The sequence below is a fragment of the Pristiophorus japonicus genome, chromosome 23 (genome assembly GCF_044704955.1).
Source record: "Pristiophorus japonicus isolate sPriJap1 chromosome 23, sPriJap1.hap1, whole genome shotgun sequence".
NCBI classification, from domain to species: domain Eukaryota; kingdom Metazoa; phylum Chordata; class Chondrichthyes; family Pristiophoridae; genus Pristiophorus; species Pristiophorus japonicus.
Genome location: NC_091999.1, coordinates 6,414,162 through 6,440,633, shown reverse-complemented (window position 1 = coordinate 6,440,633; position 26,472 = coordinate 6,414,162). Strand labels below are relative to the sequence as shown.

The following is a 26,472-nucleotide window of genomic DNA, read 5'->3' as shown; positions in this document are numbered from 1 at the left end:
GAGAGAGAGGCGGGGAGAGGTTTAGGGAGGGAGTTCCAGAGCTTGGGGCCCCAGGCAGCTGAAGGTCCGGCCGCCGATGGCAGAGCGATGTAAATCGGGGCGGATGTGCGAGTGGCTGGAATTGGAGGAGCCGTGATAGATCTTGGAAGGTTGTGGGGTCTGGAGCGGGTTCTTGTTCCGAGGCAGTGCTCCGGAGTTCAGGAAGAGGGGTTCTCATGAGTCCAACACGGGAACCACAGTCCCTGTCACCGGTGGGACAGACAGTGGTTGAGGGAAGGGGAGGGTGGGACTGGTTTGCCGCACCCTCCTTCCGCTGCCTGCGCTTGCTTTCTGCACGCTCTCGGCGACGAGACTTGAGGTGCTCAGCGCCCTCCCGGATGCACTTCCTCCACTGAGGGCGGGACTGGTCTTTGGGCCCAGGGACTCCCAGGTGTCGGTGGGGGATGTTGCACTTTATCAGGGAGGCTTTGAGGGTGGTCCCTTGTAACGTTTCCTCTGCCCACCTTTGGCCCGTTTGCCGTGAAGGAGTTCCGAGTAGAGCGCTCGCTCTGGGAGTCTCGTGTCTGGGGGGCCATGCGGACAATGTGGCCCTGCTCAGCGGAGCTGGTCGAGTGTGGTCAGTGCTTCGATGCTGGGGATGTTGGGCCTGGTCGAGGACGCTAACGTTGGTGCGTCTGTCCTCCCGGGGGATTTGCAGGATCTTGCGGAGACAGCGTTGGTGGTATTTCTCCAGCGACTTGAGATGTCTACTGTACATGGTCCACGTCTCTGAGCCATACAGGAGGGCGGGTATCACTACAGCCCTGTAGACCATGAGCTTGGTGGTGGATTTGAGGGCCTGGTCTTCAAATACTCTTTTCCTCAGACGGCCGAAAGCTGCACTGGCGCACTGGAGGCGGTGTTGGATCTCGTCGTCAATGTCTGCTCTTGTTGATAAGAGGCTCCCGAGATATGGGAAATGGTCCACGTTGTCCAGGGCCGCGCCGTGGATCTTGATGACTGGGGAGCAGTGCTGTGCGGTGAGGACAGGCTGGTGGAGGACCTTTGTCTTACGGATGTTAAGCGTAAGGCCCATACTTTCGTACACCTCAGTGAATACATCGACTATATCCTGGAGTTCAGCCTCAGAATGTGCACAGACGCAGGCGTTGTCCGCGTACTGTAGCTCGACGACGGAGGTTGGGGTGATCTTGGACCTGGTCTGGAGGCGGCGAAGGTTAAACAGCTTCCCACTGGTTCTGTAGTTTAGTTCCACTCCAGCGGGGAGCTTGTTGACTGTGAGGTGGAGCATGGCGGTGAGGAAGATTGAGAAGAGGGTTGGGGCGATGACGCAGCCCCGTTTGACCCCGGTCCGGACGTGGATTGGGTCTGTGATGGATCCGTGGGTAAGGATCACGGCCTGAGAGAGAACACCGACGTTGGAGGAGGTTGCAGAGATCGGGGCGGAGGGGGGTGCGGGGGCAGGGCGGGGGGGGGGGGGGCAGGGCGGGGGGGGGGGCGAAGAGGCCACGGGAGGATTTGAAATGGAGGATAGGGGGAGAATTCTGAAATCGAGGTGTTGCCGGACCGAGAGCCAATGTAGGTCAGTGAGCACAGGGGGTGATGGGTGAGCGGGACTCGGTGTGAGTTAGGACACGGGGGCAGTGAGCACAGGGGGTGATGGGTGAGCGGGACTCGGTGTGAGTTAGGACACGGGGGCAGTGAGCACAGGGGGTGATGGGTGAACGGGACTCGGTGCGAGTTAGGACACGGAGGCAGTGAGCACAGGGGGTGATGGGTGAGTGGGACTGGGTGTGAGTTAGGACACGGGGCAGTGAGCACAGGGGGCGATGGGTGAACGGGACTCGGTGCGAGTTAGGACACGGGGGCAGTGAGCACAGGGGGTGATGGGTGAGTGGGACTCGGTGCGAGTTAGGACACGGGGCAGCGAGCACAGGGGGTGATGGGTGAGTGGGACTCGGTGCGAGTTAGGACACGGGGCAGTGAGCACAGGGGGTGATGGGTGAGCGGGACTCGGTGCGAGTTAGGACACGGGGGCAGTGAGCACAGGGGGCGATGGGTGAGTGGGACTGGGTGCGAGTTAGGACACGGGGCAGCGAGCACAGGGGGTGATGGGTGAGTGGGACTGGGTGCGAGTTAGGACACGGGGCAGCGAGCACAGGGGGTGATGGGTGAGTGGGACTGGGTGCGAGTTAGGACACGGGGTCAGTGAGCACAGGGGGTGATGGGTGAGTGGGACTGGGTGCGAGTTAGGACACGGGGTAGTGAGCACAGGGGGTGATGGGTGAGCGGGACTGGGTGTGAGTTAGGACACGGGGCAGCGAGCACAGGGGGTGATGGGTGAGCGGGACTCGGTGCGAGTTAGGACACGGGACAGTAGGAGTTTCAGACGAGCGGATGGTTACGGAGGGTGCAAGGTGGGTGGCCGGTCGGGGAACAGGACGGGAAGAGCCTAGTAGGAGAGAAGAAATAAGTTGAGGACTACTCACTTGGACTTGACATTGAAGTTCTTTCCAATGGACAGGTGTCGAATGGATTTATTCTTGGCTAACGCTGGAAGCAGGGTCAACATATCTGAATCAAACCCTGGAGGCGAAGATAAGAACATGAGACTCTAAGAAATAGGAGCAGGAGTCGGCCATTCGGCCCCTCGAGCCTGCTCTGCCATTTAATACGATCATGGCTGATCCGATCATGGACTCAGCTCCACTTCCCTGCCCGCCCCCTTATCCCCTTATCGGTTAAGAAACTGTCTATCTCTGTCTTAAATATATTCAATGACCCAGCCTCCACAGCTCTCTGGGGCAGAGAATTCCACAGATTTACAACCCTCTGAGAGAAGAAATTCCTCCTCATCTCAGTTTTAAATGGGCGGCCCCTTATTCTAAGACCATGCCCCCTAGTTCTAGTCTCCCCCATCAGTGGGAACATCCTCTCTCCATCCACCTTGTCGAGCCCCCTCATAATCTTATACGTTTCGATAAGATCACCTCTCATTCTTCTGAATTCCAATGAGTAGAGGCCCAACCTACTCAACCTTTCCTCATAAGTCAACCCCCTCATCTCCGGAATCAACCGAGTGAACCTTCTCTGAACTGCCTCCAAAGCAAGTATGTCCTTTCGTAAATATGGAAACCAAAACTGCACGCAGTACTCCAGGTGTGGCCTCACCAATACCCTGTATAACTGGAGCAAGACTTCCCTGCTTTTATACTTCATCCCCTTTGCAATAAAGGCCAAGATACCATTGGCCTTCCTGATCACCCAATTGTCCTACAGAAACACCCCAACACCCTATTTCCTCGAGCTGTTGCATGGCATTGCTTGTGTAACTTTAATAGCCCAAATCTCTTTCTATCTCCATCTTCTTTAATTCCTTTCCATGGAGAGTGTTAAGTGTTGAGCATTTGCCCTGCCCACACGCATAACATAGAAACATAGAAACATAGAAAATCGGTGCAGGAGTAGGCCATTCGGCCCTTCGAGCCTGCACCACCATTCAATATGATCACGGGCTGATCATTCACCTCAGTACCCCTTTCCTGCTTTCTCTCCATACCCCTTGATCCCTTTAGCCGTAAGGGGCACATCTAACTCCCTCTTGAATATATCTAACGAACTGGCCTCAACAACTCTCTGTGGTAGAGAATTCCACAGGTTCACCACTCTTTGGGTGAAGAAGTTTCTCCTCATCTCGGTCCTAAATGGCTTACCCCTTATCCTGAGACTGTGACCCCTGGTTCTGGACTTCCCCAACATCGGGAACATTCTTCCTGCACCTAACCTGTCCAGTCCCGTCGGAATTTTATATGTTTCTATGAGATCTCCTCTCATCCTTCTAAACTCCAGTGAATATAAGCCTAGTCGATCCAGTCTTTCTTCATATGTCAGTCCTGCCATCCCGGGAATCAGTCTGGTGAACCTTCGCTGCACTCCCTCAATAGCAAGAACGTCCTTCCTCAGATTAGGAGACCAAAACTGAACACAATATTCCAGGTGGGGCCTCACCAAGGCCCTGTACAACTGCAGTCAGACCTCCCTGCTCCTATACTCAAATCCTCTCGCTATGAAGGCCAACATACCATTTGCCTTCTTCACCGCCTGCTGTACCTGCATGCTAACTTTCAATGACTGATGTACCATGACATCCAGGTCTCGTTGCACCTCCCCTTTTAATAATCTGTCACCATTCAGATAATATTCTGCCTTCCTGTTTTTGCCACCAAAGTGGATAACCTCACACTTATCCACATTATACTGCATCTGCCATGCATTTGCCCACTCACCTAACCTGTCCAAGTCACCCTGCAGCCTCTTAGCATCCTCCTCACAGCTCACACCGCCACCCAGCTTAGTGTCATCTGCAAACTTGGAGATATTACACTCAATTCCTTCGTCTAAATCATTAATGTATATTGTAAATAGCTGGGGTCCCAGCACTGAACCTTGCGGCACCCCACTAGTCACTGTTATACGTCATTATCCTGCCTTGGGCCCAGTCTCCCAACACATTGAGATCTGTGTGAAGTTAGAGACCAGAACTGTGCACGGGATTCCAGGTGTGGTCTCACCAGGGCCCTGTACAGTTGTAGCAAGACGTCCTTAATCTTATACGTCAACCCTTGGCCAGTAAAGGCCAACCTACCATTGGCTTTCCTGTTTGCTGGCTTACGGACATAATATCTGAGCATCTCCAGGCTGCAGAATGCTGGAGGAACGTCGCAGAATTAACAGCTCTTCCCTCCCCTCGCCCCGACCCCCCCGAAAGACCCGGATGCAAGCGGTTCCCACCAGGCATTCCCCGCGGTCACACTCACCCCGACCCCTGACCCCCACCCCCCCCCCCCCCGACCCCTGCACTCACCGTTGTCCGATATGTCCAGGCTGCTGATGTTCCCGATCTCCCAGACGTTCTCCTGGATTACCTGGGCACCGCTCGAGCGCAACTGGAAGAGCAGAGAGGGAGGGTCAGTACTGGGTTGGGGTGTGGGGGGGAGAGGGTCAGTACTGGGGGGGGGGGAGAGAGCCGGGGTGGGGGAGGGGCGTCTGGGGACCACCAGACTGAGAATCTCCAAACCCCCACCGGGCCTATGCCGAGTTAGACAGAACCGCAGACATTTACAGCGAGGAAGGAGGCCATTTCAGCCCATCGTGTCCGTGCCGGCCGACCAAGAGCTACCCGGCCTAATCCCTCTTTCCCGCTCTGGGTCCGTAGCCCTGTGGGTTACGGCACTTCAGGTGCACATCCAAATGTGGTGAGGGTTTCTGCCTCTACCCCCCTTTCAGGCCGTGAGTTCCACCCAAGACCCCCACCGCCCTCTGGGTAAAGACATTTCCCCTCAAATCCCCTCTAAACCTCCCCCCCAATTACTTTCAATCTCTGCCCCCTGGTTGTTGACCCCTCTGCCCAGGGAAACAGGTCCGTCCTATCCACTCTATCCAGGCCCCTCATCATTTTATACACCTCAATCAGGTCTCCCCTCAGCCTCCTCTGTTCCAAGTAAAACAGACCCCAGCCTATCCAATCTTTCCTCATCGCTAAAATTCTCCAGTCCCGGCAACATCCTGGTAAATCTCCTCTGTACCCTCTCCAGTGCAACATCCTGGTAAATCTCCTCTGTACCCTCTCCAGTGCAACATCCTGGTAAATCTCCTCTGTACCCTCTCCGGTGCAACATCCTGGTCAATCTCCTCTGTACCCTCTCCAGTGCAACATCCTGGTAAATCTCCTCTGCACCCTCTCCAGTGCAACATCCTGGTAAATCTCCTCTGTACCCTCTCCAGTGCAACATCCTGGTAAATCTCCTCTGCACCCTCTCCAGTGCAATCACATCCTTCCTGTAATGTGGTGACCAGAACTGTGCACGCAGTACTCCAGCTGTGGCCTAACCAGTGTTTTATACAGTTCAAGCATAACCTCCCTGCTCTTGTATTCCATGCCTCGGCCAATAAAGGCAAGTATTCCGTCTACCTTCTTAACCACCTTATCCACCTGGCCTGCTACCTTCAGGGATCTGTGGACCTGCACTCCCAGGTCCCTCTGTTCCTCCACACTTCTCAGTGTCCGACCATTTAATGTGTATTCCCTCGCCTTGTTAGCCCTCCCCAAATGCATTACCTCACACTTCTCCGGATTAAACTCCATTTGCCACTGCTCTGCCCACCTGACCAGTCGATCGATATCTTCCTGCAGTCCACAGCTTTCTTCATCATTATCAACCACACGGCCGATGTTAGTGTCATCTGCAAACTTCTTAATCATACCCCCAACATTCAAGGTCGTTGGTATATACCACAAAAAACAAGGGACCCATCACTGAGCCCTGCGGAACCTCACTGGATACAGCCGTCGTGACTCTATATGTGACTCCAGACCCACAACAATGTGGTTGACTCTCAACTGCCCCCTGCAGTTCAAGAAGACGGCTCACCACCACCTTCTTGAGGGGCGATTAGGGATAGGAACATAGAAAATAGGTGCAGGAGTAGGCCATTCGGCCCTTCGAGCCTGCACCACCATTCAATAAGATCATGGCTGATCATTCCCTCAGTACCCCTTTCCTGCCTTCTCTCCATACCCCTTGATCCCTTTAGCCGTAAGGGCCACATCTAACTCCCTCTTGAATATATCCAATGAACTGGCCTCAACAACTCTCTGCGGTAGAGAATTCCACAGGTTCACAAATCTCTGAGTGAAGAAGTTTCTCCTCATCTCGGTCCTAAATGGCTTACCCCTTATCCTTAGACTGTGACCCCTGGTTCTGGACTTCTCCAACATCGGGAACATTCTTCCTGCATCTAACCTGTCCAGTCCAGTCAGACTTTTATATTTCTATGAGATCCCCTCTCATTCTTCTAAACTCCAGTGAATACAGGCCCAGTTGATCCAGTCTCTCCTCATATGTCAGTCCTGCCATCCCGGGAATCAGTCTGGTGAACCTTCGCTGCACTCCCTCAATAGCAAGAATGTCCTTCCTCAGATTAGGAGAACAAAACTGAACACAATATTCCAGGTGAGGCCTCACCAAGGCCCTGTACAACTGCAGTAAGACCTCCCTGCTCCTATACTCAAATCTTCTCGCTATGAAGGCCAACATACCATTTGCTTTCTTCACCGCCTGCTGTACCTGCATGTCAACTTTCAATGACTGATGTACCATGACACCCCGGTCTCGTTGCACCTCCCCTTTTCCTAATCTGTCGCCATTCAGATAATATTCTGCCTTCCTGTTTTTGCCCCCAAAGTGGATAACCTCACATTTATCCACATTATACTGCATCTGCCATGCATCTGCCCACTCACCTAACCTGTCCAAGTCAACCTGCAGCCTCTTAGCATCCTCCTCACAGCTCACACCGCCACCCAGCTTAGTGTCATCTTCAAACTTGGAGATATTACACTCAATTCCTTCATCTAAATCATTGATGTATATTGTAAATAGCTGGGGTCCCAGCACTGAGCCCTGCGGCACTCCACTAGTCACTGCCTGCCATTCTGAAAAGGACCCGTTTATCCCGACTCTCTGCTTCCTGTCTGCCAACCAGTTCTCTATCCACGTCAATACATTACCCCCAATACCATGTGCTTTGATTTTGCACACCAATCTCTTGTGTGGGACCTTGTCAAAAGCCTTTTGAAAGTCCAAATACACCACATCCACTGGTTCTCCCTTGTCCACTCTACTAGTTACATCCTCAAAAAATTCTAGAAGATTTGTCAAGCATGATTTCCCTTTCATAAATCCATGCTGACTTGGACCGATCCTGTCATTGCTTTCCAAATGCGCTGCTATTTCATCTTTAATAATTGATTCCAACATTTTCCCCACTACTGATATCAGACTAACCGGTCTATAATTACCCGCTTTCTCTCTCCCTCCTTTTTTAAAAAGTGGTGTTACATTAGCTACCCTCCAGTCCATAGGAACTGATCCAGAGTCGATAGACTGTTGGAAAATGATCACCAATGCATCCACTATTTCTAGGGCCACTTCCTTAAGTACTCTGGGATGCAGACTATCAGGCCCCGGGGATTTATCGGCCTTCAATCCCATCAATTTCCCTAACACAATTTCCCGCCTAATAAGGATTTCTCTCAGTCCCCCCTTCTCGCTAGACCCTCGGTCCCCTAGTATTTTCGGGAGATTATTTGTATCTTCCTTCGTGAAGACAGAACCAAAGTATTTGTTCAATTGGTCTGCCATTTCTTTGTTCCCCATTATAAATTCACCTGGTTCTGACTGCAAGGGACCTACATTTATCTTCACTAATCTTTTTCTCTTCACATATCTATAGAAGCTTTTGCAGTCAGTTTTTATGTTCCCAGCAAGCTTCCTCTCATACTCTATTTCCCCCCTCCTAATTAAACCCTTTGTCCTCCTCTGCTGTATTACAAAATTCTCCCAGTCCTCAGGTTTGCTGCTTTTTCTGGCCAATTTATATGCCTCTTCCTTGGATTTAACACTATCCTTAATTTCCCTTGTTAGCCACGGTTGAGCCACCTTCCCCGTTTTATTTTTACTCCAGACAGGGATGGGCAATAAACGCCGGCCTTGACAGCGATGCCCACATCCCATGAATGAATTTTTTTTTAAACTGTTTCTCCTTATTTATTCTATCGAATGCCTTCATGGTTTTGAACGCCTCGATCAAATCTCCTCCTTAGCCTTCTCTGCTCTGAGGAGAACAACCCCAGCTTCTCCAGTTTCTCCACATCATCCCCTGGCACCATTCTGGTCAATCTCCCTCTGACACCCGCTCCCAAGGCCTTGACGTACTTCCCACATGCGCGGGGGCCGTGAATTGGTTGCGTTTACGCCGCGGGTAGGCGGGGCTCGGGGGTGGGGGGGGGGCGGGTTAGGGGGCCTGTTTGTCACTTTATAAACACAGAGGGTGGTGCAGGCTTACCTCACAGCTGCTGAGATCCAGGTGTAGGCCCTTGAGGTGCGTGTTGGAATTCAGACCCTGCAACAAGGCCCTGTGGCAGAGGAGGAGGAAAAGCAGGGGGTTCGATTTAACTCGCAGAATCAGGTAACAACAGCAGTGCGTGCATTCGACAGAGAATAATCAACGTACTCAACAACTCGGTCTGTCCTCATCGGGTGGAGCACCGGGCCTGTTTCTGAGGCCTGTGTTCAACAGCTAGGCCTCTCTCTCAGTGCTTGGATCACTGGGCCTGTTACTGAGGCCTGTGTTCAACAGCTAGGCCTCTCTCTCAATGCCTGGATCAATGGGCCTGTTACTGAGGCCTGTGTTCAACAGCTAGGCCTCTCTCTCAATGCCTGGATCAATGGGCCTGTTACTGAGGCCTGTGTTCAACAGCTAGGCCTCTCTCTCAATGCCTGGATCACTGGGCCTGTTTCTGAGGCCTGTGTTCAACAGCTAGGCCTCTCTCGCAATGCCTGGATCACTGGGCCTGTTACTGAGGCCTGTATTCAACAACTAGGCCTCTCTCTCAGTGCCTGGATCACTGGGCCTGTTACTGAGGCCTGTATTCAACAACTAGGCCTCTCTCTCAATGCCTGGATCACTGGGCCTGTTACTGAGGCCTGTGTTCAACAGCTAGGCCTCTCTCTCAGTGCTTGGATCACTGGGCCTGTTACTGAGGCCTGTGTTCAACAGCTAGGCCTCTCTCTCAGTGCCTGGATCACTGGGCCTGTTACTGAGGCCTGTGTTCAGTATCTAGACCTCTCTCTCAGTGCCTGGATCACTGGGCCTGTTACTGAGGCCTGTGTTCAACAGCTAGGCCTCTCTCTCAGTGCCTGGATCACTGGGCCTGTTACTGAGGCCTGTGTTCAACAGCTAGGCCTCTCTCTGTGCCTGGATCACTGGGCCTGTTACTGAGGCCTGTGTTCAACAGCTAGGCCTCTCTCTCAGTGCCTGGATCACTGGGCCTGTTACTGAGGCCTGTATTCAACAGCTAGGCCTCTCTCTCAGTGCCTGGAGCACTGGGCCTGTTACTGAGGCCTGTATTCAACAACTAGGCCTCTCTTGCAATGCCTGGATCACTGGGCCTGTTACTGAGGCCTGTATTCAACAGCTAGGCCTTTCTCAATGCCTGGATCACTGGGCCTGTTACTGAGGCCTGTGTTCAGTATCTAGGCCTCTCTCTCAATGCCTGGATCAATGGGCCTGTTACTGAGGCCTGTATTCAACAACTAGGCCTCCCTCTCAGTGCCTGGATCACTGGGCCTGTTACTGAGGCCTGTATTCAACAACTAGTCCTCCCTCTCAGTGCCTGGATCACTGGGCCTGTTACTGAGGCCTGTATTCAACAACTAGGCCTCCCTCTCAATGCCTGGATCAATGGGCCTGTTACTGAGGCCTGTATTCAACAACTAGGCCTCCCTCTCAATGCCTGGATCAATGGGCCTGTTACTGAGGCCTGTATTCAACAACTAGGCCTCCCTCTCAATGCCTGGATCAATGGGCCTGTTACTGAGGCCTGTATTCAACAACTAGGCCTCCCTCTCAATGCCTGGATCACTGGGCCTGTTTCTGAGGCCTGTGTTCAGTATCTAGGCCTCTCTCTCAGTGCCTGGATCACTGGGCCTGTTACTGAGGCCTGTATTCAACAACTAGGCCTCTCTCTCAGTGCCTGGAGCACTGGGCCTGTTACTGAGGACTGTGTTCAGTATCTAGGCCTCTCTCTCAGTGCCTGGAGCACTGGGCCTGTTACCGAGGCCTGTATTCAACAACTAGGCCTCTCTCTCAATGCCTGGAGCACTGGGCCTGTTACCGAGGCCTGTATTCTGTATCTAGGCCTCTCTCTCAGTGCCTGGATCACTGGACCCGATACTGAAGCCTGTGTTCAGTATCTAGGCCTCTCTCTCAGTGTCTGGAGCACTGGGCCTGTTACTGAGGACTGTGTTCAGTATCTAGGCCTCTCTCTCAGTGTCTGGAGCACTGGGCCTGTTACTGAGGCCTGTGTTCAACAACTAGGCCTCCCTCTCAGTGCCTGGATCACTGGGCCTGTTACTGAAGCCTGTGTTCAACAGCTAGGCCTCTCTCTCAGTGCCTGGAGCACTGGGCCTGTTACTGAGGACTGTGTTCAACAACTAGGCCTCTCTCTCAGTGCCTGGATCACTGGGCCTGTTACTGAGGACTGTGTTCAATATCTAGGCCTCTCTCTCAATGCCTGGATCACTGGGCCTGTTACTGAGGCCTGTAATCAGTATCCAGGCCTCTCTCTCAGTGATGGGATCACTGGGCCTGTTATTGAAGCCTATATTCAGTATCTCGGCTCTAGTAGAGAAGGAGTTCCGAGTAGAGCGCTCGCTTTGGGAGTCTCGTGTCTGGGGGCCATGCGGACAATGTGGCCCTGCCCAGCGGAGCTGGTCGAGTGTGTGGTCAGTGCTTCGATGCTGGGGATGTTGGCCTGGCCGAGGACGCTAACGTTGGTGCGTCAGTCCTCCCAGGGGATTGGCAGGATCTTGCGGAGACATCGTTGGTCGTATATCTCCAGCGACTTGAGGTGCCTTCTGTACATGGTGCACGGCAAGCGAGCCAAAGGTGGGCAGAGGAAACGTTACAAGGGACCACCCTCAAAGCCTCCCTGATAAAGTGCAACATCCCCACCGACACCTGGGAGTCCCTGGGCCCAAAGACCAGTCCCGCCCCAAGTGGAGGAAGTGCATCCGGGAGGGCGCTGAGCACCTCGAGTCTCGTCGCCGAGAGCGTGCAGAAAGCAAGCGCAGGCAGCGGAAGGAGCGTGCGGCAAATCAGTCCCACCCTCCCCTTCCCTCAACCACTGTCTGTCCCACCTGTGACAGGGACTGTGGCTCCCGTATTGGACTGTTCAGCCACCGAAGGACTCGTGTTTAGAGTGGAGGGAATTCCGAGGGACTGCCTACGATGATGATGACGATGATGTAATCGAGCGCTCCACCTAGTGGACTACCGATGTAGTGCAACTGCTGATGTAAGTGTTATAAAGTGTCACATGGCAAGGTCACATGACGAGAGTTTCTGTTAAGAGCCATCTTGTGTCGTGTTCATTCCTTTGTACCATCCGATCATTCCTTTACCAGCTTTTTAAGCTACAGAAGTTAACGTTCAATTCAACCGCACTTGGAGTACTGCGTGCAGTTCTGGTCGTACTTCAGGGATTGGATGCTGCTGTTTTGAGCATCCCGACTGAATCGTGTTCATTCTGTTCGTTGGCGTTTAATCTATTTTGATATTTCAAATAACAGTGGGTCGATATTTGTGGTCTCCAAGATAAGAGGAAACCAATTGATGTCCGGTTAGAGACTGCTCCATGTTTGATCGGGGCGGAGGAGCGGCGAGAGATCGGGGCCCAGGAGGGGCGTGACTTCAGGGGCCCAGGAGAGGCGAGGGCCCAGGGGGCAGCACGGTGCGATATGTGTACACACTGGGTCCGTGCAGCAGAGCTGGTCTCCGGTCGTCCTGGTTAACCCTCGCCCCTGGACCAAGACCTCTCGCTCTGTCAAGCCCCGTGTGGTGGCTGGTGTACAACGGCCACCCCACGTTAAACAAACCCACCCACAGACATCGCCCACCCTTCAGGATGTAGTTCGGGAACCGGAATATTGGGTCCTTCATCCCTTTTTCGTGTGGTAACGGGTCATCGTCAATACGACGGACTGTCTAATACTATACCATACAGTAGTGTGTGCTTAAGTCTATGTCGTAAGGAAGTGGCCCTAGAAATAGTGGATGCATTGGTGATCATTTTCCAACAGTCTGTCGACTCTGGATCAGTTCCTATGGACTGGAGGGTAGCTAATGTAATCCACCTTTTTAACAAAGGAGGGAGAGAGAAAATGGGTAATTATAGACCGGTTAGTCTGATATCAGTAGTGGGGAAAATGTTGGAATCAATTATTAAAGATGTAATAGCAGCGCATTTGGAAAGCAGTGTCAGGATCGGTCCAAGTCAGCATGGATTTATGAAAGGGAAATCATGCTTGACAAATCTTCTGGAATTTTTTGAGGATGTAACTAGTAGAGTGGACAAGGGAGAACCAGTGGATGTGGTGTATTTGGACTTTCAAAAGGCTTTTGACAAGGTCCCACACAAGAGATTGGTGTGCAAAATCAAAGCACATGGTATTGGGAGTAATGTACTGACGTGGATAGAGAACTGGTTGGCAGACAGGAAGCAGAGAGTTGGGATAAACGGGTCCTTTTCAGAATGGCAGGCAGTGACTAGTGGGGTACCGCAGGGCTCAGTGCTGGGACCCCAGCTATTTACAATATACATTAATGATTTATATGAAGGAATTGAATGTAATATCTCCAAGTTTGCAGATGACACTAAGCTGGGTGGAGGTGTGAGCTGTGAGGAGGATGCTAAGAGGCTGCAGGGTGACTTGGACAGGTTAGGTGAGTGGGCAAATGCATGGCAGATGCAGTATAATGTGGATAAATGTGAGGTTATCTACTTTGGGGGCAAAAACAGGAAGGCAGATTATTATCTGAATGGTGACAGATTAGGAAAAGGGGAGGTGCAACGAGACCTGGGTGTCATGGTACATCAGTCATTGAAAGTTGGCATGCAGGTACAGCAGGCGGTGAAAGCGGCAAATGGTATGTTGGCCTTCATAGATAGGGGATTTGAGTATAGGAGCAGGGAGGTCTTACTGCAGCTGTACAGGGCCTTGGTGAGGCCACACCTGGAATATTGTGTACAGTTTTGGTCTCCTAATCTGAGGAAGGACATTCTTGCTATTGAGGGAGTGCAGCGAAGGTTCACCAGACTGATTCCCGGGATGGCTGGACTGACATATGAAGAAAGACTGGATCGACTGGGCTTATATTCAATGGAATTTGGAAGAATGGGAGGGGATCTCATAGAAACATATAAAATTCCAATGGGATTGGACAAGTTAGATGCAGGAAGAATGTTCCCGATGTTGGGGAAGTCCAGAACCAGGGGACATAGTCTAAGGATAAGGGGTAAGCCATTTAGGACCGAGATGAGGAGAAACTTCTTCACTCAGAGAATTGTGAACCTGTGGAATTCTCTACCACAGAGAGTTGTTGAGGCCAGTTCATTGGATATATTGAAGAGGGAGTTAGATGTGGCCCTTACGGCTAAAGGGATCAAAGGGTATGGAGAGAAAGCAGGAATGGGGTACTGAGGTGAATGATCAGCCATGATCTTATTGAATGGTGGTGCAGGCTCGAAGGGCCGAATGGCCTACTCCTGCACCTATTTCTGATGTAAATTCCGGCCTCCCCTGGGTCCATACGAAATTTCTACCGACTGAAAACCGGCTTCTCCGATCTTTCAAGTTTGTGGCTTGACAGATCTCCCGTACCTCGCGAGCGAGGACACTTACACGGGCAGAGATTGCTGTAGTTACCCATATCTTGCCCGGCAATGTCCTCAAGACTCGCGCCCCTGATGAGAGCAGGCACATCGCCTACTGTTACAGGCGGAAGAGTTGTAAAACACGCAAAAACATTTTAAAATAGAGTTCTAAAAAACACATTATCTTGTTTAAAAACCCTCCCGACTGCAGTAAGTTTATTTTAAAGCATAATTTTTAAAACTTTTTTTTTTTAAATCAGGAAAATATATATTTTTTAAACATGTTAACAACTAATTTAACTTAATAAAAATACGTTGTGCATTTTTTCTATCTTTTATGAGTGTTTTGGGGATGTCTCGCATTCATGGTAACATGAACTTCGAACTTACGCAACTCCGATTATTATGGATGAAAATATACGCCACCTGATTGGCTGCCCACTGAGCCATGTGACTCCAGCCCCAGTCCTGCGCATATCCCGATGTGCACGTGCTCCAGTGGGCAGTCAGGGGAGGTGTCAGGACCGAGGACTCGCGTGGGCGCAGCAAGAACAGGTAATGAGAACGTAAGAAATAGGAGCAGGAGTCGGCCATTCGGCCCCTCGAGCCTGCTCCGCCATTTAATACGATCATGGCTGATCCGATCATGGACTCAGCTCCACTTCCCCGCCCGCTCCCCCTAACCCTTCACTCCCTTATCGCTCAAAAATCTGTCTATCTCCCCCTTAAATATATTCAATGACCCAGCCTCCACAGCTCTCTGGGGCAGAGAATTCCACAGATTTACAACCCTCTGAGAGAAGAAATTCCTCCTCATCTCAGTTTTAAATGGGCGGCCCCTTATTCTAAGACCATGCCCCCTAGTTCTAGTCTCCCCCATCAGTGGAAACATCCTCTCTGCATCCACCTTGTCGAGCCCCCTCGTAATCTTATACGTTTCGATAAGATCACCTCTCATTCTTCTGAATTCCAATGAGTAGAGGCCCAACCTCCTCAACCTTTCCTCGTAAATCAACCCCCTCATCTCCGGAATCAACCGAGTGAACCTTCTCTGAACTGCCTCCAAAGCAAGTATGTCCTTTCGTAAATATGGAAGCCAAAACTGCACGCAGTACTCCAGGTGTGGCCTCACCAATACCCGGTATAACTGGAGCAAGACTTCCCTGCTTTTATACTCCATCCCCTTTGCAATAAAGGTAGGTATGCATCTTCCCTCCTATTTTCAATCAAACGCCAGCGGGAAGAAGCAACAGGTATTTCTGGGCCCATTATCTTTGTTGTGTATAGCTGTGCGGGTTATGTACGATAATTGTTTTGTTAGGATTACTTCTTCAATAAGGAGGGAGAAGTGTAATATCATCATCATCAGAGGCAGTCACTCGGAATCGAGGAAGGCTTGCTTCCACTCCCTAGGTGAGTCCTTAGGTGGCTGAACAGTCCAATACGAGAGCCACAGTCTCTGTCACAGGTGGGACAGACAGTGGTTGAGGGAAGGGGAGGGTGGGACTGATTTGCCGCACGCTCCTTCCGCTGCCTGCGCTTGCTTTCTGCACGCTCTCGGCGACGAGACTCGAGGTGCTCAGCGCCCTCCCGGATGCACTTCCTCCACTTAGGGCGGGACTGGTCTTTGGGCCCAGGGACTCCCAGGTGTCGGTGGGGGATGTTGCACTTTATCAGGGTGGGCTTTGAGGGTGGTCCCTTGGAACGTTGCCTCTGCCCACCTTTGGCCCGTTTGCCGCGAAGGAGTTCCGAGTAGAGCGCTCGCTTTGGGGAGTCTCGTGTCGGGGGGGCCATGCGGACAATGTGGCCCTGCCCAGCGGAGCTGGTCGAGTGTGTGGTCAGTGCTTCGATGCTGGGGATGTTGGGCCTGGTCGAGGACGCTAACGTTGGTGCGTCTGTCCTCCCAGGGGGATTTGCAGGATCTTGCGGAGACAGCGTTGGTGGTATTTCTCCAGCGACTTGAGGTGTCTACTGTACATGGTCCATGACTCTGAGCCACACAGGAGGGCGGGTATCACTACAGCCCTGTAGACCATGAGCTCGGTGGTGGATTTGAGGGGCCTGTTCTTCAAACGCTCTTTTCCTCAGGCGGCCGAAGGCTGCACTGGCGCACTGGAGGCGGTGTTGGATCTGGTCGGTGATGTCTGTTCTTGTAATAGCACCAGCTAGTGATCGGCCAACTACAGTCGGCTCTCTGGGACTGTCCCTGTGTGGAGTGGATGCCTGGGGGGTTCGCGAAAGGCCTGCATTGAGTGACTAGGCCTCAGTCATGGCCTACCTTAGGGCCTCGGCCGGGAGCTTGGTCCCCGAGAAGTTGATGTGACTGAGGGAGAATGCGCAGCTGAAGAAGCTCTTGAACGATGGTAGAGTCTCCTTCACCTTCCTACGGAGAGATAAAGGAAAGACTTGCATTTATATAGCGCCTTTCACGACCACCGGACGTCCCACAGCGCTTTACAGCCAATGAAGTACTTTTGGAGTGCGCTCACTGTTGTATTGTGGGAAACGCGGCAGCCAATTTGCGCTCAGCAAGCTCCCATAAACACAGCAATGTGATAATGACCCAGATAATCTGTTTTCGTGATGTTGATTGAGGGATAAATATTGGCCCCAGGACACCGGGGATAACTCCCCCTGCTCTTCTTCAAAATAGTGCCCCGGGATCTTTTACATCCACCCGAGAGAGCAGACGGGGCCTCGGTTTAACGTCTCATCCGAAAGACAGCCTCTCCGACAGTGCGGCGCTCCCTCAGTACTGCCCCTCCGACAGTGCGGCGCTCCCTCAGTACTGCCCCTCCGACAGTGCGGCGCTCCCTCAGTACTGCCCCTCCGACAGTGCGGCGTTCCCTCAGTACTGCCCCTCCGACAGTGCGGGGCTCCCTCAGTACTGCCCCTCCGACAGTGCGGCGCTCCCTCAGTACTGCCCCTCCGACAGCACGGCGCTCCCTCAGTACTGCCCCTCCGACAGTGCGGGGCTCCCTCAGTACTGCCCCTCCGACAGTGCGGGGCTCCCTCAGTACTGCCCCTCCGACAGTGCGGCGCTCCCTCAGCACTGCCCCTCCGACAGTGCGGCGCTCCCTCAGTACTGCCCCTCCGACAGTGCGGCGCTCCCTCAGTACTGCCCCTCCGACAGTGCGGGGCTCCCTCAGTACTGCCCCTCCGACAGTGCGGCGCTCCCTCAGTACTGCCCCTCCGACAGTGCGGCGCTCCCTCAGTACTGCCCCTCCGACAGTGCGGCGCTCCCTCAGTACTGCCCCTCCGACAGCGCAGTACGGCGCTCCCTCAGCACTGCACTGGTAATGTCAGTCTCGGTTTATGCGCTCAAGCCCCTGGAGTGGGACTCGAACCTACAACCTTCCGACTTAGAGGTGAGTGTGATGCCCACTGAGCCACGGCTGAAAGAAAACGGTGGCGCGATCCCCGGGGTCAGTAACGGTTATTCCACGTTGTAGGTTGGGGGCGGTGGGGGAGAGAGAGAGAGAGAGAGAGAGAGATATTGAACATGAGCAGGTATCACACAATCAGACTCAGCAGCCTCTGGGTTCCAGAAGAACAATAATTGAGGATCCTGGTCCTGATCACCATCACCCTTGCTGTGTGTCGGAGGGAGGGTGTGAACCAGCTGATTCCTCACCCCGAGGAGTGAATATTACCATCAGAACATCAGAAATAGGAGCAGGAGTCGGCCATTCGGCCCCTCGAGCCTGCTCCGCCATTCAATACGACCATGGCTGATCCGATCATGGACTCAGCTCCACTTCCCCGCCCGCTCCCCATAACCCTTCACTCCCTTATCGCTCAAAAATCTGTCTATCTCCACCTTAAATATATTCAATGTCCCAGCCCTCCACAGCTCTCTGGGGCAGAGAATTCCACAGATTTACAACCCTCCGAGAGAAGAAATTCCTCCTCATCTCAGTTTTAAATGGGCGGCCCCTTATTCTGAGACCGTGCCCCCTAGTTCTAGTCTCCCCCATCAGTGGAAACATCCTCTCTGCATCCACCTTGTCGAGCCCCCTCGTAATCTGATACGTTTCCATAAGATCGCCTCTCATTCTTCTGAATTCCAATGAGCAGAGGCCCAAACCTGTTCTCTATTGAACCCCTTGTAACATAAGAACATAAGAATTAGGAACAGGAGTAGGCCATCGAGCCCCCTCGAGCCTGCTCCGCCATTCAACAAGATCATGGCTGATCTGGCCGTGGACTCAGCTCCACTTACCCGCCCGCTCCCCGTAACCCTCAATTCCCTTATTGGGTAAAAAAAACCTGTATTACACCACCACCAGACGGCGTACCTGTTGGAGTCCCAAGGGATCCCAGCCTCCCTTGGGAGCACGGTACATAAGCAGGCCTCCCTCGAGGTACCTGCACTCTGGAGTCTCATAAAAGGGGCTAAGGTCAGATTTGCTCATTGTACACCGCGCCCAGTTTCATCGCTTATTATGGACGTTACCCCAACCTCCTCAACCTTTCCTCAGAAGTCAAGCCCCCTCATCCCCCGGAATCAACCGAGTGAACCTTCTCTGAACTGCCTCCAAAGCAAAGTGTATCCTTTCGTAAATACGGAGAGCAAAACTGCGCGCAGTACTCCAGGTGTGGCCTCACCGATACCCTGTGCAACTGGAGCAAGACTTCTCCGCTCCTATTTTTCATGTTCTGAGACGGACTTTCAGACCCCGACATTTAAGCACGGGTCTTTGGATGTGAACAGCGGGGCGGGGGGGGGGGGGGCCGATGGGGAGGGAGCGACACGGAGCGCCTGCGACAAGGGTCCCGGTTGGTTCGGAGATGCACTTACTTGTGGGAGAAGGTGTTGTGCGACAGATTGAGGTGGCTCAGATGCGTGCAACACCCGTGCAGCATGGCAGCAAAGAGCTGGGAAGGTATGAGAGACAAAGGGCGGGGGGGTTAGTCATCTGGGAATCAGTCACAAGGTTTTACATCGGGAACGCACATCGCAGAAAACGGCCACTTGCCCCATCGTGTCCCGTGCCGGCCGACCAAGAGCTTCCCGGCCTAATCCCACTTTCCCGCTCTGGGTCCGGAGCCCTGTGGGTTACGGCACTTCAGGAGCACATCCAAATGTGGTGAGGGTTTCTGCCTCTACCCCCCTTTCAGACCGTGAGTTCCCCCACAGACCCCCACCGCTCTCTGGGTGAAGACATTTCCCCTCAAATCCCCTCGAAACCTCCCCCCAATTACTTTCAATCTCTGCCCCCTGGTTGTTGACCCCTCTGCCCAGGGAAACAGGTCCGTCCTATCCACTCTATCCAGGCCCCTCATCATTTTATACACCTCAATCAGCTCTCCCCTCAGCCTCCTCTGTTCCAAGGAAAACAGACCCCAGCCCATCCAATCTTTCCTCATCGCTAAAACTCTCCAGTCCCGGCAACATCCTGGTAAATCTCCTCTGTACCCTCTCCAGTGCAACATCCTGGTAAATCTCCTCTGTACCCTCTCCAGTGCAACATCCTGGTAAATCTCCTCTGTACCCTCTCCAGTGGAATAGAAGGAATACAACGCTCCCTCAGTACTGCCCCTCCGAGAGTGCGGCACTCCCTCAGTACTGCCCCTCCGACAGTGCGGCGCTCCCTCAGTACTGCTCCTCCGACAGTGCGGCACTCCCTCAGTACTGCCCTTCCGAGAGTGCGGCACTCCCTCAGTACTGCCCCTCCGACAGTGCGGCACTCCCTCAGTACTGCCCTTCCGAGAGTGCGGCGCTCCCTCAGTACCGCCCCTCCGACAGTGCGGCGCTCCCTCAGTACTGCCCCTCCGAGAGTGAGGCACTCCCTCAGTACTGCCCCTCCGACAGTGCGGCGCTCCCTCAGTACTGTCCCTCCGACAGTGCGGCACTTCCTCAGTACTGCCCCTCCGACATTGCGACGCTCCCTCAGTACTGTCCCTCCGACAGTGCGGCACTTCCTCAGTACTGCCCCTCCGACATTGCGACGCTCCCTCAGCACTGCCCCTCCGACAGTGCGGTGCGGCGCTCCCTCAGTACTGCCCCTCCGACATTGCGACGCTCCCTCAGTACTGCCCCTCCGACAGTGCGGCACTCCCTCAGTACTGCCCCTCCGACAGTGCGGGGCTCCCTCAGTACTGCTCCTCCGACAGTGCGGTGCTCCCTCAGTACTGCCCCTCCGAGAGTGCGGTGCTCCCTCAGTACTGCTCCTCCGACAGTGCGGTGCTCCCTCAGTACTGCTCCTCCGACAGTGCAGCGCTCCCTCAGTACTGCCCCTCCGACAGCACGGCGCTCCCTCAGTACTGCCCCTCCGACAGCGCGGCGCTCCCTCAGTACTGCCCCTCCGACAGTGCGGCACTCCCTCAGTACTGCCCCTCCGACAGTGCGGCGCTCCCTCAGTACTGCCCCTCCGACAGTGCGGGGCTCCCTCAGTACTGCCCCTCCGACAGTGCGGTGCTCCCTCAGTACTGCTCCTCCGACAGTGCAGCGCTCCCTCAGTACTGCCCCTCCGACAGTGCGGCGCTCCTTCAGTACTGCCCCTCCGACAGCGCAGTGCGGCGCTCCCTCAGTACCGCCCCTCCGACAGTGCGGCACTCCCTCAGTACTGCCCCTCCGAGAGTGAGGCGCTCCCTCAGTACTGCCCCTCCGACAGTGCGGCGCTCCCTCAGTACTGCCCCTCCGACAGTGCGGCACTCCCTCAGTACTGCCCCTCCGAGAGTGAGGCGCTCCCTCAGTACTGCCCCTCCGAGAGTCCGGCGCTCCTTCAGTACAGCCCCTCCGACAGTGCGGCACTCCCTCAGTACTGCCCCTCCGAGAGTGCGGCGCTCCCTCAGTACTGCCCCTCCAACAGTGCGGCACTCCCTCAGTCCTGCCCCTCCGACAGTGCGGCACTCCCTCAGTACTGCCCCTCCGAGAGTGCGGCACACCCTCAGTACTGCCCCTCCGACAGTGCGGCGCTCCCTCAGTACTGCCCCTCCGACAGTGCGGCGCTCCCTCAGTACTGCCCCTCCGAGAGTGCAGCACTCCCTTAGTACTGCCCCTCCGACAGTGCGGTGCTCCCTCAGTACTGCCCCTCCGACAGTGCGGCGCTCCCTCAGTACTGCCCCTCCGACAGTGCAGCACTCCCTCAGTACTGCCCCTCCGACAGTGCGGCGCTCCCTCAGTACTGCCCCTCCGACAGTGCGGCACTCCCTCAGTACTGCCCCTCCGACAGTACGGCGCTCCCTCAGTACTGCCCCTCCGACATTGCGATGCTCCCTCAGTACTGCCCCTCCGACAGCGCAGTACGGCGCTCCCTCAGTACTGCCCCTCCGACATTGCGATGCTCCCTCAGTACTGCCCCTCCGACAGTGCAGCACTCCCTCAGTACTGCCCCTCCGACAGTGCGGCGCTCCCTCAGTACCGCCCCTCCGACAGTGCGGCGCTCCCTCAGTACTGCCCCTCCGACAGTGCAGCGCTCCCTCAGTACTGCCCCTCCGACAGTGCGGCGCTCCTTCAGTACAGCCCCTCCGACAGTACGGCACTCCCTCAGTACTGCTCCTCCGACAGTGCAGCGCTCCCTCAGTACTGCCCCTCCGACAGTACGGCACTCCCTCAGTACTGCCCCTCCGACAGTGCGGCACTCCCTCAGTACTGCCCCTCCGACAGTGCGGCGCTCCCTCAGTACTGCCCCTCCGAGAGTGCGGCACTCCCTCAGTACTGCCCCTCCGACAGTGCGGCGCTCCCTCAGTACTGCCCCTCCGACAGCGCAGTGCGGCGCTCCCTCAGTACTGCCCCTCCGACAGTGCGGCGCTCCCTCAGTACTGCCCCTCCGACAGTGCGGCGCTTCCTCAGTACTGCCCCTCCGACAGTGCGGCGCTCCCTCAGTACTGCCCCTCCGACAGTGCGGCGCTCCCTCAGTACTGCCCCTCCGACAGTGCGGCGCTCCCTCAGTACTGCCCCTCCGACAGTGCGGCACTCCATCAGTACTGCCCCTCCGACAGTGCGGCGCTCCCTCAGTACTGCACTGGGAGTATCGGCCTGGATTTTTGTGCTCAAGCCCCTGGAGTGGGACTTGAACCCACAATCTTCTGAGCCACGGCTTACATGGCTAGATGTTAACAGCCTGGAGTTTGGTTCACTGCGACTGTGTGAACAGCCAGTCTAACATTCCCACTCACACACCCGTCCGCCCTGCACTCACCCTGCCTGATCGCAACAATCTCAAGCAGAGTAAACTCTATGCATGACATCAGAACATCAGAAACAGGAGCAGGAGTCGGCCATTCGGCCCCTCGAGCCTGCTCCGCCATTTAATACGATCATGGCTGATCCGATCATGGACTCAGCTCCACTTCCCCGCCCGCTCCCCATAACCCTTCACTCCCTTATCGCTCAAAAATCTGTCTATCTCTGTCTTAAATATATTCAATGTCCCAGCCTCCACAGCTCTCTGGGGCAGAGAGTTCCACAGATTTACAACCCTCTGAGAGAAGAAATTCCTCCTCATCTCAGTTTTAAATGGGCAGCCCCTTATTCTAAGACCATGCCCCCTAGTTCTAGTCTCCCCCATCAGTGGAAACATCCTCTCTGCATCCACCTTGTCGAGCCCCCTCATAATCTGATACGTTTCGATAAGATCACTTCTCATTCTTCTGAACTCCAATGAGTAGAGGCCCAACCTCCTCAACCTTTCCTCATAAGTCAACCCCCTCATCTCCGGAATCAACCGAGTGAACCTTCTCTGAACTGCCTCCAAAGCAAGTACATCCTTTCGTAAATACGGAGACCAAAACTGCACGCAGTACTCCAGGTGTGGCCTCACCAATACCCTGTATAACTGGAGCAAGACTTCCCTGCTTTTATACTCCATCCCCTTTGCAATAAAGGCCGAGATACCATTGGCCCTTCCTGATCACTTGCTGTACCTGCATACTAACCTTTTGTGTTTCATGCACCAGTACCCCCAGGTCCCGCTGACAAGCTGGATAGATGCAGACGGAGACAATCGATTTTATACTCACAACATCAATGGCACAGTCAGTGCCGGAGAGATTCAGCTCAACTAAGACGTTCTGTCTCGCAAGAAAATTGTACAAATACTGAAAAAAAAGACTTTGAATGGTCAGTGTACAGCACGGGGTTAGATACAGAGTAAAGCTCCCTCTACACTGTCCCATCAAACACTCCCAGGGCAGGTACAGGGGGTTAGATACAGAGTAAAGCTCCTTCTACACTGCCCCATCAAACACTCCCAGGGCAGGTACAGCACGGGTTAGATACAGAGTAAAGCTCCCTCTACACTGTCCCATCAAACACTCCCAGGGCAGGTACAGGGGGTTAGATACAGAGTAAAGCTCCCTCTACACTGTCCCATCAAACACTCCCAGGGCAGGTACAGGGGGTTAGATACAGAGTAAAGCTCCCTCTACACTGCCCATCAAACACTCCCAGGGCAGGTACAGCACGGGTTAGATACAGAGTAAAGCTCCCTCTACACTGTCCCATCAAACACTCCCAGGGCAGGTACAGGGGGTTAGATACAGAGTAAAGCTCCCTTTACACTGTCCCATCAAACACTCCCAGGGCAGGTACATGGGTTAGATACAGAGTAAAGCTCCCTCTACACTGTCCCATTAAACACTCCCAGGGCAGGTACAGGGGTTAGATACAGAGTAAAGCTCCCTCTGCACTGTCCCATCAAACACTCCCAGGGCAGGGACAGGGGGTTAGATACAGAGTAAAGCTCCCTCTACACTGTCCCATCAAACACTCCCAGGGCAGGTACAGGGGGTTAGATACAGAGTAAAGCTCCCTCTACACTGTCCCATCAAACACTCCCAGGGCAGGTACAGGGGGTTAGATACAGAGTAAAACTTCCTCTACACTGTCCCATCAAACACTCCCAGGGCAGGTACAACACAGGGTTAGATACAGAGTAAAGCTCCCTCTACACTGTCCCATCAAACACTCCCAGAGCAGGTACAGGGGGTTAGATACAGAGTAAAGCTCCCTCTACACTGTCCCATCAAACACTCCCAGGGCAGGTACAGGGGGTTAGATACAGAGTAAAGCTCCCTCCACACTGTCCCATCAAACACTCCCAGGGCAGGTACAGGGGGTTAGATACAGAGTATCTGATCATCACTGTCCCAGCCCAGACCCCCTCTCGCGAGAGTGAAACCCTCCCTCATCTCTCCCTGGTTTGGCCCCTTGTTTTTACTCTCCGAACTCACCGATGCCTCATCTCCAGCAAGCATCCCCGGGTTCCTGCTGAGGTCCAGTTGACTCAAAGTGTTCGCGAAGTTCTCGTTGGAGTTCAGGGTCTGAGCCAGTGGAACAAGTCCTGCAGAGAGGGATCAGAGGGGCCTGGGTGTCGTTGTGCACCAATCACAGCAAGCTAACCTTCATTGCCCAGGGGGTCGGAGTATAAGAGTGAGGAAGTCTTGCTACAACTGTACAGGGTCTTGGTGAGACCACACCTGGAGCACTGCGTACAGTTTTGGTCTCTGCAATATATGCCCCTGTGAGGATGATCACCGGTTGGTTGAGCTGCTGAGTGGGGAGAGGCTTAGCCAGTCACGTGATGTTCACAAGACTCAATAAAACCCCAGCCATGTTGGGCTCGGGGGATCCACGATGGGGCAGGTGGTTGTGAGCCTGGTGGATGAAACATAGAAACATAGAAAATAGGTGCAGGAGTAGGCCATTCGGCCCTTCGAGCCTGCACCACCATTCAATAAGATCATGGCTGATCATTCCCTCAGTACCCCTTTCCTGCTTTCTCTCCATACCCCTTGATCCCTTTAGCCGTAAGGGCCACATCTAACTCCCTTTTGAATATATCCAACGAACTGGCCTCAACAACTCTCTGCGGTAGAGAATTCCACAGGTTCACAATTCTCTGAGTGAAGAAGTTGCTCCTCATCTCGGTCCTAAATGGCTTACCCCTTATCCTTAGACTGTGTCCCCTGTTTCTGGACTTCCCCAACATCGGGAACATTCTTCCTGCATCTAACCTGTCCAGTCCCGTCAGAATTTTATATGTTTCTCTGAGATCCCCTCTCATCCTTCTAAATTCCAGTGAATATAAGCCTAGCCGATCCAGTCTTCCTTCATATGTCAGTCCTGTCATCCCGGGAATCAGTCTGGTGAACTGGTACTGTGTCGTGTAATTGTTAAACCTTTGCTTATAAACCAACTAGTTCTTCATAGCAAAGTTTTGCTATGAGCTCTTAAGCAATGAATCAAGGGGTATGGAGAGAAAGCAGGAAAGGGGTACTGAAGTTGTATGATCAGCCATGATCTTATTGAATGGTGGTGCAGGCTCGAAGGGCCGAATGGCCTGCTCCTGCACCTATTTTCTATCTTTCTCTGGGGTTTAGAAGTTTCCACTGATAGGTGTATAAGAGTGAGGAAGTCTTGCTCCAACTGTACAGCCCCCTGGTGAGACCACACTTGGAGTACTGTGCACAGTTTGGGTCTCCATATCTAAGGAAGGACATACTTGCCTTGGAGACAGTACAACGGAGGTTCACCCGACTGATTCCTGGGATGAGAGGGTTGTCCTATGAGGGGAGATTGTGTAGAATGGACCGATACTCTCTGGAGGGGATCTGATTGAGCCATAGCAGATTGTGAGGGGGCTTGACAGGGAAGATGCAGGGAGGGTGTTTCCCCCCCCCCCCGGGCTGGGGAGTCTCGAACCAGGGGGTCACACAGTCTCAGGATAAGGGGTCGGCCATTTAGGATGGAGATGAGGAGGAATTTCTTCACTCAGAGGGTGGTGGACCTGTGGAATTCTCTGCCCCAGAGGGCTGTGGAGGCTCAGTCCTTGAGTGTATTCAAGGCTGAGATCAATAGATTTTTGGTGTCTCGGGGAATCGAGGGGTAATGGGATCGGGCGGGAAAGTGGAGTTGAGGTCAAAGATCAGCCGTGATCTTATTGAATGGCGGAGCAGGCTCGAGGGGCCGAATGGCCGACTCCGGCTCCTGTTTCTTATGTTACTATGAGAGAGAGAGATAGACAGTTATAGCGAGACATTGTACAGTCTACAAACTGGCAAAATACCCACGGTATGAAAAAGTAATGTTCTCGGGTTTATTGATAGAGGTATAGAGTTACAAGTGCAAGGAAGATTTTGCTAAACCTTCATATAAATGGGTTTGGTCCCAGCTGGAGAAAGATTGCAAAGTGCGGCAGTACAGCGGGACCTGGGGGTTACTTGTGCATGAAACACAAAAGGTTAGT

The 26,472-nt window shown here is 53.6% G+C and overlaps 1 protein-coding gene across 1 annotated transcript in view; it reads right to left on the bottom strand.

The window, feature by feature from the left end:
- The window catches only part of LOC139235704 (X-linked retinitis pigmentosa GTPase regulator-interacting protein 1-like), a 118,075-nt gene that overhangs the window by 78,959 nt on the left and 12,644 nt on the right, over window positions 1-26,472 (bottom strand). Inside the window, exons 7-13 of the mRNA XM_070866744.1 lie at window positions 24,458-24,567; window positions 23,246-23,323; window positions 19,080-19,156; window positions 16,557-16,661; window positions 8,908-8,977; window positions 4,865-4,946; window positions 2,490-2,586 (exon numbers count right to left, since the gene is read on the bottom strand). Of these exons, the coding sequence (XP_070722845.1) occupies window positions 2,490-2,586; window positions 4,865-4,946; window positions 8,908-8,977; window positions 16,557-16,661; window positions 19,080-19,156; window positions 23,246-23,323; window positions 24,458-24,567 (619 nt within the window). The remainder of the gene's footprint in view (window positions 1-2,489; window positions 2,587-4,864; window positions 4,947-8,907; window positions 8,978-16,556; window positions 16,662-19,079; window positions 19,157-23,245; window positions 23,324-24,457; window positions 24,568-26,472) is intronic.